We start from the raw sequence: 12,340 nt of genomic DNA, 5'->3' as shown, positions 1-12,340 counted from the left end.
CCTTCAACACACCCAGCTGCAATGATCTTTTGCAAGTGGACCAGCTGATTCAATGAAGATGGTGGTAGTCTGGCTCTGAGATAGTCCTGTACAACACTGTGCTGTGTGGAAGGCATCCTCATGAGATGGATGCAGTGTTTTCTGTACTTAAGGGTGACTAGAACACACACCCAGATCACTTAGAGCAGACCATCACCCGCCTACCTGCTCAGGGCTGATACAATGAAGATGGGTCAGTAGCGTACACAATTCTCAAAGAGTGCCCACAAAGACACTTCTGGTGGTACTTAAGTTGCCCAGTCTGGCAGAGCTGGGATTACAGGCTTGCCCCGGCACACTCAACAGTTAAACAAACACAGCCTCCTGGGCTGACAGAGAAAGAGCATGGGTGCTGTCAGTTAGTTGACTCTTCTCTTTCCCACTTAATGAGAAGGGGTACTAATCTGCTTTTCTGTCTATGTGCCTCATTCTTGCATAAGAAAGAGGGCATCAGATCCCCTGCAACTGGAGTTATAGGTGGTTGTGAGACACCCTATGGGTGCTGGGAATCCCATCCAGATCCTCTGAAGAATGACCAGCGCTCCTAACATCTCTCCAGCCTGTCCTTTGTCATTTTTAACAAAACCATTTTATTAATGTGTGCTGCTCTGGCTCTGTACCGTCATGGTTTATCAGGGCAGTTCTAAAGAGGCAGACCCAGGCATTTGAGTGGAGTATTGCTAGTGCAGGCTCACCTCTTGCCAACCACTGCAGGGAGGAGTGGGGCAGTGTATACTAATTATTCTTCCACATGTTTTTGCAGTTGCTTTCCCCACTTAAAAGGAAAACTTTGCAAGGCCATTAAAAATTGGCAATGCTCAAATCTACGTTGTTTGCAAGTCCAAGTATGGCCAGCTCCATGCCTGCAGGCTAACTACATGTAGCACGTTAGCTGTCTTCAGGACCCCATCCTTGTGTCAAAAGCCAACTTTCCTTCAAGTTTCCAAGTGTCCTTCAACACACCTCAGCCATTAGACATCACAACTAGTGACTGTAACAAAACTCAGAGACACGTCAGGTATCTTTCTAGCATTTCATATAAATGAGCAAATTTTAAGTATCACTGGTAATTTAAGGATGTGCCTCAGTTAGCATTGTTTACTTAGCATTCATGAAGTTGTGTTCAATTCCCAGCACCACACACAGACCAGGTGTGGGGTACACATATGTAATCTCAGTACTAGAGATGTAGAAGCAGGAAGATCATGAGTCTGAGGTCATCCTCAGCTAAATGGAGAATTGAGATCAGTTTTAGACATAACAGTAACAACAAACCCAAATATATTCAACAAAACCCTCTGAACCCAAACCACCCATAAAGCCCTACAGCAGTGCAATCCTGAACACAAATTGACCATTCATTTGCATTTTTTTAGGATTTATTTTTATCGTGTGTGTGTGTGTGTGTGTGTGTGTGTGTGTGTGTGTGTGTGTTTGTGTGTGTGTATCAGGGGGTTCAGGCATAGGTTTCTGAGGCCAGAGTATGTCTGATCCCCTGGAGCTGGAGGTACAGGCTGTTATGAGCTGCCCAACATGGGTGCTGGGAAAAGAACTTGTGCCCCATGCTCGTCGGCACTCAGCCATCTCTAGCCTACTCTAGCCTACATGTCACTATTCAACAGTCACCACGGGATGTCCTAGTTATCTGCAAAAGTATTACTCTAGTTGTTCTGGATCTGAGTCCTATCTGTTGGAGAATGTAAACTCAGTGCCTCTGAAACATAAATTAAATCAAAAGCTGGGAATTTGAAATGCTACCTGAAGGAAAAGGAAATGTTCCTGCTTTGACAAGTTCTGCCTTAAGAATGCCACATGTGCTCAGCTGCTTGGGCTGCCCAGGGCTTTCGTACCCTTGATGTCTCTGGCTGCTGAAGCATGCTGGCACAGCTTCTACCTCCACCTCACGTTAATGTCCCAGCTGCAAAGGAGAAGCTTGCACTACCAAGTTTAAAAGCTTTTGGAAGGGGAAATTATTCAAAATGCAGATCTTGAGAATTGCCTGTGATTTTTAAACACCCAAACTGCTTTAGTTTGAGTAACAAGTTTATTTTTTCAAAATGCACATATAGACAATAAACAAAGTAAACATTTAAAAGGTTGTAACTGTCCTAGACACTGCTCCATAAGTCTAAGCATCTCCTCTTAGTAATCGTCATCTTCATCGGACTCCATTACTTTTCTTCTGTTGAACTAGAGGAAAATTAAAGGAAATGTCAGACACTTTATAAAGCCTCAGATTTTCTGAGAAAAACATTTTTAATTACTCAAGTGTAGTAAGTGAAGAGGGGTAATTTGGGAGGTAAGACTCTTAGAATTGATACTCCACAAAGCCAGTCTCTCACCCCAGCACATAACAGAATCAGGTCTGGACGCTCTCAAAGGCACGCGATGCTCAGGCGCATGCCCATGGGGTACTTACCGTGACTGTTGTCTTCTTTTCTGTCTGTTGGCTCACTTTCTCAAGTATTTCTATTAAACCTTGTTCTGACACCTACAACCAAAGAGAAACAGTGTTTTTCTTTTTTGTTTTGTTTTGGTTTGGTTTTTGGTTTTTTGAGACAGGGGTTCCCTGTGTAGCTTTGTGCCTATCCTGGAACTCACTTGGTAGCCCAGGCTGGCATCGAACTCACAGAGATCTGCCTGGTTCTGCCTCCCGAGTGCTGGGATTAAAGGCGTGCGCCACCACCGCCCGGCCGAGAAACAGTGTTTTTCAAAGCAGACGTCACCTCTAAGCAGAGCAGTCCCTGTGAAGTCCCTCTGAGGTGCAGAAATAGCCCAGGAGGGAAGCAGAGGGACAGCTCCTGAGGAAAGCAAGCGGGTTGAAGGCCATCTCTGTCACTGCTAGCAAGGCGATGACAACCACTGTGTGAAAGGTCACAGGCATGCATATACCACCTCTGCTGACGACACCACCCCAGACAAGCTCTTTCTAGCTTCAGTGCAGGCTGGGCTTGTGTGCCACTGAAGCTTGAAGACGGGACTTCCCAAATAGAATCCTTATGGCGATACAGCCAGACACAGACACACAGACATATGAGCCAAAGATTTCAACCTCCCCCATAAGTGCAAAACAAGCCTAGCTTCTGCAAACACTGGTGGTATTTTAATGATATTGACAAACCCTATTTCCAGTGCAGGGACAATTCAAGCCAGGTGACTCTAATAATCACTGGGTCACATGTAACACAATGCCAGGACAGCATTTTAGGACAGGCAATCATCACTCAAGATTTACAGTGGGGGTGATTATTCTCTCCTTTAAAATTCTGAGTCAACAAGAATTCTATATTTCAAGTATGGAAATTAGTTGGTGCAGCCGATTTTTTAAGTTTTAAAAATTCATGTGCATGAGTATTTTGCTTCAATGTGTACAGCGCATGTGTGGAAGTCAGAGAGCCCTGGATCTGCTGGAGCTGGAGTTAAAGACAGTAGTGAGCCGTCTGATGTGGGTGCTAAGACCAAGCCCCAGTCTTCTGCAAGAGCAAGCACTGAACCTGGCCCCCAAGCCAGGGTTCCCGCCTGTGGGACCACCGCGCTCCTTCAGGCCGTCTGGGCTTACCTTCCCGTTCAGCTGTCCATATCGTGCCATCTGTATAAGGTAGTTCTCTACTGCTTTAGTTTTTTCAGGCTTTACAAGTGCTAGGTTACTTACTAAAAAGAAAAAAAATACAGACAAAAAAGCATGAAGACTAAATGCACTACTTACACTTAAAGCTATCCACTGACACTTCCAAAGTATTTCACAAGCTTTTGTCTGTCAACAGGCAAAAGGTAGTCAGGGCAGACAGTGTGATTATACCTCTCAATCTCAAGTCAGTCACTCTGTGGTGGGAGAGCCAAGATTAAACTTGAGTTCTCAGGTTCTCCATGCTTTCCTGCTTCTCGTAATATACAGTGGCCTATGAAATGATGGCACGACCCACCTACAGTGGCCTCTCAAAGTAGAGGCTGGACTCAAGTTTCCAATAGAAAAGATGATAGTTTGCTCTGACTGGCTCATTCTTTCCTTTCCTCATGGTGTTCTAGATTTTACTTTGAAGACTCCAGACATAGTACTAAAACCCAGAATATAATCAACCCCTAGCCACTCCTCCCCACCACAACTCTGTGACTGTTCAAGAGTCAATCCTCACAAACTCTACTAAAATGTCCTCAAGGGGCATTGCTAAAAAATGTGCTTCAACAGTAATAACAATCTCTTTCTAGCTTTACAAACTTCATACTTCTTACAATGTCTTTCAAGTCCTTTAAACATTTGTTCTGATGAGAAAAATAACTACATATATGTTTCTACCCATCCAATTACCTCAATCCAATTTTATGAGAATAAAAGAAATTGAAGATGCTTACATCTGGCCCGGGCTGACTGATCCAGGACTTGGGCTAAGATACTGTTTCTCATCTCTGCTTCCCTACAACAAAACGTAGGTCATACAAGATTAGAACTAAGTTGTCAGCATGCTGAGTACAAAGTCATTTATTCAAAGTCCCTTTAAAAGAATCTTTACTTTTATTTATGTATTTATTTGCGGGGAGAACACGCCACAGCGCACATGTGGAGGCTGGAGAACAATTTTGGAGTCAGTTCTCGCTTCTCCTCACGTGGGTCCTGAGAACTGACTCAGATCATCAGGCGTGGTGGCAAATGCCCGTCTGTTGAGCCATCCAGCAGGCCACTATGAGACACCTGTGGCTCACAGACGGTACGATGCTAGGTGCTTTTGCCTTCAGCTAGCTCTGTGGGTGTAAACCTACCAGAACGGTAGAACACTATTTCATGAAGTAGTATTTCAGTTCAACAACCATCACCAACAGTAAGTACCGAGCAGGACACATGCTACGAACCTGTAGAAAGTCTCAGCAATGAGCGACCAAGTGTACTTTCCTTAGGGAAGATACAGAAACCTGTGGAGACTCTGAAAGAGAAAACTGTAGCCCAGGTAGAACCAGAGCCTATGAAATTCTAACTCTGCAATTATCCTTGCTTCTTCTTGAAGACTCAAGTAGCAACCAGGACACTGCTTTCAAACTTTCTGGAGACAGGGCTACGGGGCTCAGGCTGGCCCGGAATTCACTATGTAGCCAAAGCTGGTCTCAACCTCTTCACCTCCCTTCCTCACCCCCAAGTGCTAGGGTGACAGGACTGTGCCACCTAATGCTGCCTTAAGACTTTAGTAGAAGACTTAAAGTCTTCCTCTAAGGCAGCCATCCAAGGAAGCAATCACACAAAGCAGACAGTAGCAGTCATGGACTAGCAGAATTAAAGGGACAGCTGGGGCTAGGTGTGCCTACTATAAAGTAATAAACTAAGCCCTATAAAGGCTATTTTCTCAGCGTTCCTGAATCTAACTAAGATACTATGGGTTATAAGATGTGCCAGTCTGTTTTCACCATACTAGTACTTGAACCCAAGGCTCTGCAGATGCTAGAAAACACTCTACCACTGCGCTACATCCCTAGCCTCTCTTTTTTAATCTTTTTCAGTTTGAGACAGCTTCTTGCTAAGTTGCCTAAGCAGGCCTTGAACATGAGCTCCTGTCTCAGCCTCCCAAGCAGTTGAGACTAGACGCATGCACTTTATGTACTCAAAGAATGAAAAAGAGACCCTCGATGAGGGATCCTGAGTGGAGAAGGAACATGTAACAAGCTCCTTGAAGAATGTGGACTTAGAGGTTTAACCTTGCAGGTTGCTATCTGGATTTACACTACCAGGGAAGAGAGCCACTCGACAGAGTGTTCAGATGTGAACTATACCCAAGAATAGTTTATGGCCGAGGAAAAGCAGGGTGTACTCACACAGCAGATGTATGTCTGTGCTTCTGTGAAAAGGCTCTGCCATGTGCGGGGTAAGATGGTGCTGTTGTTTGGTTTTGCTCTTTTGGGGGGCCCACTACCCAGCTCCCAAATAAATAACACACGGAGGTTTATTCTTAATTACAAATGCCCAGCCTTAGCTTGGCTTGTTTCTCACAAGCTTTTCTTAACTTAAACTATCCCATCCACCTTTTGCCTCTGGGATTTTCTTTTACTGTAAATCTTACTCCGTGGCTTGCTGTGTAGTTGGGTGGCTGGCACCTGGGTCCTTCTTCATTTTTCTCTCTGAGATTTCTATTTATCCTCTGCCTGCCAGCCCCGCCTATCCTTTCTCCTGCCTCACTATTGGCTGTTCAGCTCTTTAGACAGGGACAGTAATACAGCTTCAAAGTTAAACAAATGTAACATAAACAAAAGTAGCACACCTTAAAATAATATTCTACAACAAAACAGCAGTGTATAGTAATATTTACTGACCCTTTACTTGTGGTCCTGGGTTCTAGAAATCCCTATGAAGTAATTCTATTAAGCTTAGTAGAGAGTAATCAGGCAGAACTTCAAAACAAGGCCCTAAAGGAACTCCATGAGTATATACTCAATCAACCTAAAAAGGGAATTACCCTGATGCAGATTTATTAGAAAATCACTATGTTAGGAAATTTGTTAAGAGTAGCATACCAATTACAACTACTAAATAAAAGAGACAAATTCAATCTGTGAAACCACCCTTCCAGAAAGTTCCAATTCTAGCTCATACCTTTGCTTTGCTTCCTGTTGGGCTGCATCACCGGGATCCTGGGTGGGGGGGAAAAGGTAATTTTACCTTTTAATCGAGTGGAACTTCAAAAGAAGAGAGAAAAATAGAAGGTATATTGCAGGGGTGGGGGAAAGGGTGAGATGACACTCATCTGTAACTCAAGTTAGCACTCGAGGCAGAGGACCTCAAGTTACAGGCAGGCCAGCCTGGGCTATAGACAGAACCCCTATTTCAAAATAAATGAAAACAAAAATAAAGGGCTTATTTGATTTTCTTTCTGCTATAATAGGCTCCTGGGATGGAAACTAGGCCTCACAAAAATCAGTGAGTCGGTTTCCATTTGCAATGCTTTGTTTTTATTTATGGAAGGGCTGAGGGTGGTAAGGGAGGGAGGTTGTTGAGCATACTAGTCAAGCACCGTGGCTCAGGCTAACTCCCACCTCCAGCCCCACATTTACAAAGTGAGGACAAGCTTCCAAAGTCACAATCTAATAGAATGTTTGGGAACACACACAATCCCTGGAGGGGCCCCGGATCATGGAGGCTTATTTTTGCCAATAAGACGACTGTCTGAAGAGACCCTGGCTTGGCACGAGGGATGCTGCGTCAAGGGGTGCTGCCACCGAGGCACCTACCATCACTAGCGTTTGCCCGAGACTCGTTTGCAGCCCGCCACTCCCCGCTAGACGGCACCGCAGGGGCTGAGCACTCTAAGAGCCCGGCTTCTGAGTCCCGCCGGGGACTCGCCATCGGGAGGGTGTTCTCCGCACTCAGAGGCCCCTCTCTACACAGCGCTGACATCCGGTCAGCAAGACCGAATCCCTGACGACCAGAACTGCGGCGGGGTTGGCCCTAGGCTCGACGGCGGCGAAGGCCGAGATCTGGGGGCGACCCGAGGGCGCGCACACCTCGACCCGCACAAGGCCCACGTGGGACCCCGCGCGACCCGAAAGGGCTGAGGCGGCCTCCGGGACATCCCTGTCTCCGCACACACAAGGGGCTATGGGGGCGCGGGAGGCCGTGGTCCACGGACAAACGCCGGGAGACCTTTCCCGGGACGAGGGCGGCGCCCCGCCCGCTCGCTCACCCCATGCTTGGCCTGCAGCTCCGCTAGCCTCTGCTTTCTCAGCGCCTCGAGCTCTTCGTCCGCCATGCCGCGGCCGTCCCACGTCGCGCAGCCGCAGCCGCAGCCGCCGTCGAGGGTCGCGCAGCCGCACCGGCACTCCGGTACGCTCGGAAGGAATCTCCCCAGCCCAAGACCAGAGCACGCCCGCTAATGCGCAGGCGCGTGGGGGCACTCAGGCATCAACAATCGAGTCCTGAGCCACGGCTGCCCCGCCCCTGCCAGGGCGCCTTGCAGAGGACCGATCCTTCGATGATAAAAGTCGCAGAGCCGCTCTAGGAGGACGCTTCTTATCGCCGCCCCCCCCCCCCCCTAAATCGTCTAGTTATAAGACATCGACTAGCAAGGATAATCAGTGCAATTTACTGGTAGCTTCCGTGGTGAGACGCGGGGGCTTGGAAAGGCGAAGTGGGGGTTCGAAATGTTCTACAACTGGGTTGTGGCGATGGTTGAACATTTTTTACATACACTGAAAAAACCCATTTGATTGTAGCGGATTGAGATGCCTAACTGTGAGGAGAAAGTGGAAGAGACTACCTGGCCATAAACAAGCCTAGGGAAAGCAAAGTTTAGGCTACGTTTAGTTGAGGCTGGGATGCGGGTGCAAGTGATCCCTAGTGACTGGCGATGGGCACTGCCGCAAAGTGTAAGCTCCTTAATAGATACCCTGTCTGCCTTAGCCCCACGCTGAGAAGACGCTGTGTGTGAACTCTGACAGTGCGCGCGCGCACACACACACATACACACACGCACACGCGCGCGCGCGGACACACACACACACACACACACGCGCGCGCACACACACACACACGCGCGCGCGCTCACACACACACACACACGCACACACTGATTTTGAAGTGGAGGTCGCCATATGGGGTGGAGTGGCTGAAAAAACAACAAACAAACAAACAAACAAAACGCCCAATTCTCCAGTCCTGTGACTTGCTTGAGGTGTACGTATTTTAATTATGCCAAAATATACCTAACCATTTTCATAATTTTTAAAAATCGCGCGCGCGCGCGTGTGTGTGTGTGTGTGTGTGTGTGTGTGTGTGTGTGTGCTGGAGGACCTAGTGTGGGATACCTGGAGTTGGAGTTCCAGGCAATTGTGAGCCTCCTGACAGGGAATCAAACTGTGGGCCTCTGGAAGAGTAATACATACTTTTAACCTCTGAACCATCTCTCCAACCCATTGAATACCTACATCCACACTGTTTAGCAAAGATCACTCTATAACTTTTTCATCATCACAGACTGGCACTCCATTCCCTAAATAATAATTACCCCCCTATTCCCATCACAAAACAAACAGCACTCCAGTCTCTATAAATTTGCCTACTCATGCAGTGCTTCTCGATTTGTGACTGGCATATTTAGTCAATCATATAATCTTCAAGTTTTTAATCCATAATGTACCACGTGACAGACTTCATTCCTGGTTGGACTTGGTGTTCTATGCCTATAAACTCTGCCAGCCCAGGGGTGTCTGAGGCAGGAGGATCTAGAATTGGAGACCAGCTTGCCATTACAAAGTGAGAACTTGTCTTCAAGCAAACCAGTTCTCCCTCCTCCATTTCATTGGTGTAAAGGCTGAACACACTTACTGCATAAAGCACGTAGATGGATCCATCAGTTTTGCCTTGTTTTCACTTCTTATCTGTTGTAGGTAAAGCCCTAATCTATATTGGTGTGCAAGTGCCTGCCTACGCTCCTGCGGTCAGTTATTTTAAATCTATGCCCATGGGTGGTGGAATTGCTGCTCCTGGGCTGTCTGAGTCCCGTGGTGGTCTGAATGAAAATGGCCCCCCTAGGCTCACAGGGAGTGGCACAGCTAGGAGGTGTGGTCTTGTTGGAGTAGGCGTGGCCTTCTTGGAGGAAGCCTTTGAGGTTTCAAGTGCTCAAGCCAGGCCCAGTGTCACTCTCCCTGCTGCCTGCTGATCCAAGTGCAAAACTCTCAGCTACCTCTCCAGCACCATGTCTGTCTGTGCTATGCCACGCTTCCTGACATAATGATAATGGACTAAATCTCTGAAACTGTCAGCTAGCCCAGTTAAATGCCTTCCATGATAAGTGGTCATGGTGTCTCTTCACAGCAGTAGAAACCCTAACCAAGACAGTTATTTATCTACTGCTTTGACAAAATGCTTGGACCAAGGTAATTTGTAAAAGAGAGTGTTTCATTTGGAGCTCACTGACAATAAGCAGGCAGGCAGGCTCGGCACTGGAACAGTAGCTGAGCGCTCACATCTGTCGACAGTAATCATGAGGCAGAAGAGCTAACTTGGAATGACTTGGGATTTTGAAACTTCAAAGCTGAGCTCTCAGGAACACACCTCCTCTGACAAGACCACACCTCCTAATCCTTCTCAAACATATCCCCTCTCAACCTCTTTGTAGTGTAGCCTTGGTTGTCCTGGAACTTGCTCTGTAGACCAGGCTGAACTTGAACTCAGAGATCTGCCTGCCTCTGCCTCCTGAGTGTTGTGATTAAAGGCACGCACCCCCACTGCCTGGCTCTCTCTGTTGTTCTAATAATTACTGAAACTCAACATACTCCAAACTGACCCTTGACTTCTTCACTAGCCAGCCCTTCCATTGCTTGTCACCTTGGTAAATGAAACCACTTATTAACTAGGTCAGAATGCAGGCATCTGAAGCTGAAAAATATCTTAGTCCTGTAAGGTGCCTGACACACAGTGTGAGGACACGGGTTCATATCCCCTCCACCCACATACAAAGCTGAATTCAGCCTAGAACCCCAGCTGTGGGGGCAGACACAGGTCCCTGGGACTTGCTGGAGAGCCAGTTTGACCACAGTGCAGTGCTCCAGGTTCAGCAGGAGACTCTTGTCTCCAAAAATAAAGTGAGGAATAACAGAGGAAGACAGCCTATGTCAACATCTGGCTTCCACACGTATGCACAGGAGCACACAAGTACACTCCTGTGTGACAGATTTCCCCTAGGAAGACACAAATATCTATTCAGCCCAGAAAGGGAACCATAAAGACAAACCATAGTCATGATTACACCAAAGTCCAACTTTGTGAACTCTAGCATTTTTTCCTGGGGTTATGCACATGAGTATGTGAAGATTACTTCCAGGAGCGGGGATGACTCACAAAGCAGACCTGTCACCAAGAAGGTTGCCCAGGCGTGGATGATGAGGGCTCATGAAAGCTACAACCCTGGCGCACTCTGCACAACTTGCAGTGTCTAGGCCTCTCCCAACTGAATCAGCTCATCCAGTGAGAGTCTCCACTCCCATCAGCTGTTTTACTGGGGAAGGGCCTTCCAAAATCTTCCACATTTTCATTTTCCCAGACATGTGACATCTTGTTTACTTGCGTGGTGGTTGGAATGAGAAACATACCCAATGACTTGTGTATTTGAACACTTGGTCCAGTTGGTGACGCTGTTTGGAGGAGGTTATGGAACCTTGCTGGAGGAAGTACGTCAATGGGGGTGGGCTCTTTTTAATTTATAGCCTCACCACCTTTGTGTTTGGTCTCTCTGTTCCATGTTCCTGGTTGAAAATGGGATCCTTACACTTCTTGCTCCAGTCACTGACAGCCGTGACATTTTTGACTCTTCCCCCTAGAACCACAGCCCCAATAAACTTTCTTCTACAAGTTGCTTTGAGGCATGACGTTTTATCATGGTGACAAAGAGTAACTGATACACCCCCAGAGTCTCATGAGCCTTCCCCTCTAGAGGATTGATTCAGAGGATATTGACGTACAGCACATACAGACACACACACACACACACACACACACACACACACACACACACAGGAAAGGAGAGAGGAAGGGAGGGAAGGGAGGAGGGAAAAGATGGAAAATGCCTTTGGTATGAACACAGGTGACACTCAGGGCATCCCATGGCTGCCTTGTATAGGCCATTGCTTATGTGACAGCAGCTGGACTGGACAGCAATCCCCGAGCCACAGAGGCAATGCTTACAGCACCCCTTGGCCCCTCTACCGTGCTTAAGCCCATCCTTCTTTTCCCTGGGCAGGCCACCTTCTCTGCTTAAATATCCTCAAGCCCCCAGGCAGCAAAGCCTTGGGTGTCTACTGTCGGCAGCAGAGGGAGCCCATACTCTACCAAAAGGGACTGAGTTCTTCATTATACTCCAAAGCAGAAAAGACTGCAATTGTTGCTTTGTGCCACAGTATGTCCTCACAGACAGAGCTCTGCCCTCCCTCATACATCTCTGTTGCTGTGAATCCATGCTCCATTATGGGCCCACATGTGCAGCGTCACTCTTGGAAAGCCTGGGCCAGGTTGGCTGGTGAGTCTGGGCTTCAGTGCCATTCTTGCTGCATGTTGTATTGTGTGCTGTCACCTCCCACACTCGGAGTTTGTACCTTCACTGGCTGCTTCCTGGTGGTCCCTTAGCTACAGTGCACCAGCTGATCAGTTAGGTCATCACCAACGGTGGCCAAATGCAAGAGGCAGGTCAGCTGGCCAGAGTCTCCTAGCCCAGCATTGTAGATGAATGCTCGGTCTCCCGTCCGGCAGAACACCATGGTCAGCATCTCCCTGACCCCTTACTTTTGGTGCTGTGGTCCTCTCACATGTCAGACTCAGTGTGTAAGCAGATAA

The 12,340-nt window shown here is 47.4% G+C and overlaps 1 protein-coding gene across 1 annotated transcript; it reads right to left on the bottom strand.

The window, feature by feature from the left end:
• Positions 1-2,039: 2,039 nt before the first annotated feature.
• On the bottom strand, positions 2,040-7,896 carry Pdcd5 (programmed cell death 5). Its single transcript, XM_036174036.1, has 6 exons — positions 7,698-7,896; positions 6,611-6,648; positions 4,390-4,451; positions 3,599-3,690; positions 2,459-2,530; positions 2,040-2,229 (listed from the first exon to the last, which is right to left on the bottom strand). The coding sequence occupies exons 1-6, from the start codon at positions 7,761-7,763 to the stop codon at positions 2,182-2,184; spliced, it is 378 nt and encodes a 125-aa protein (XP_036029929.1). The 5' UTR covers positions 7,764-7,896; the 3' UTR covers positions 2,040-2,181.
• Positions 7,897-12,340: the final 4,444 nt, after the last annotated feature.

This window comes from Onychomys torridus, chromosome 1 (assembly GCF_903995425.1).
Source record: "Onychomys torridus chromosome 1, mOncTor1.1, whole genome shotgun sequence".
In the NCBI taxonomy this organism is placed as follows: Eukaryota; Metazoa; Chordata; class Mammalia; order Rodentia; family Cricetidae; genus Onychomys; species Onychomys torridus.
Note: the sequence above shows the minus strand (reverse complement) of the source record. Positions and strands in the feature narration are given on the sequence as shown.

Bases quoted from the DNA above. Each gene is read 5' to 3' on its own strand.
- Pdcd5 (XM_036174036.1), bottom strand. From the start codon at position 7,763: ATGGCGGACGAAGAGCTCGAGGCGCTGAGAAAGCAGAGGCTAGCGGAG. The intron at 6,649-7,697 runs GTGAGCGAGCGG...CCCCCCACCCAG, and splicing joins AGCTGCAGGCCAAGCATGGG to GATCCCGGTGATGCAGCCCA. The intron at 2,531-3,598 runs GTAAGCCCAGAC...CTTTGGTTGTAG, and splicing joins ATGGACAGCTGAACGGGAAG to GTGTCAGAACAAGGTTTAAT.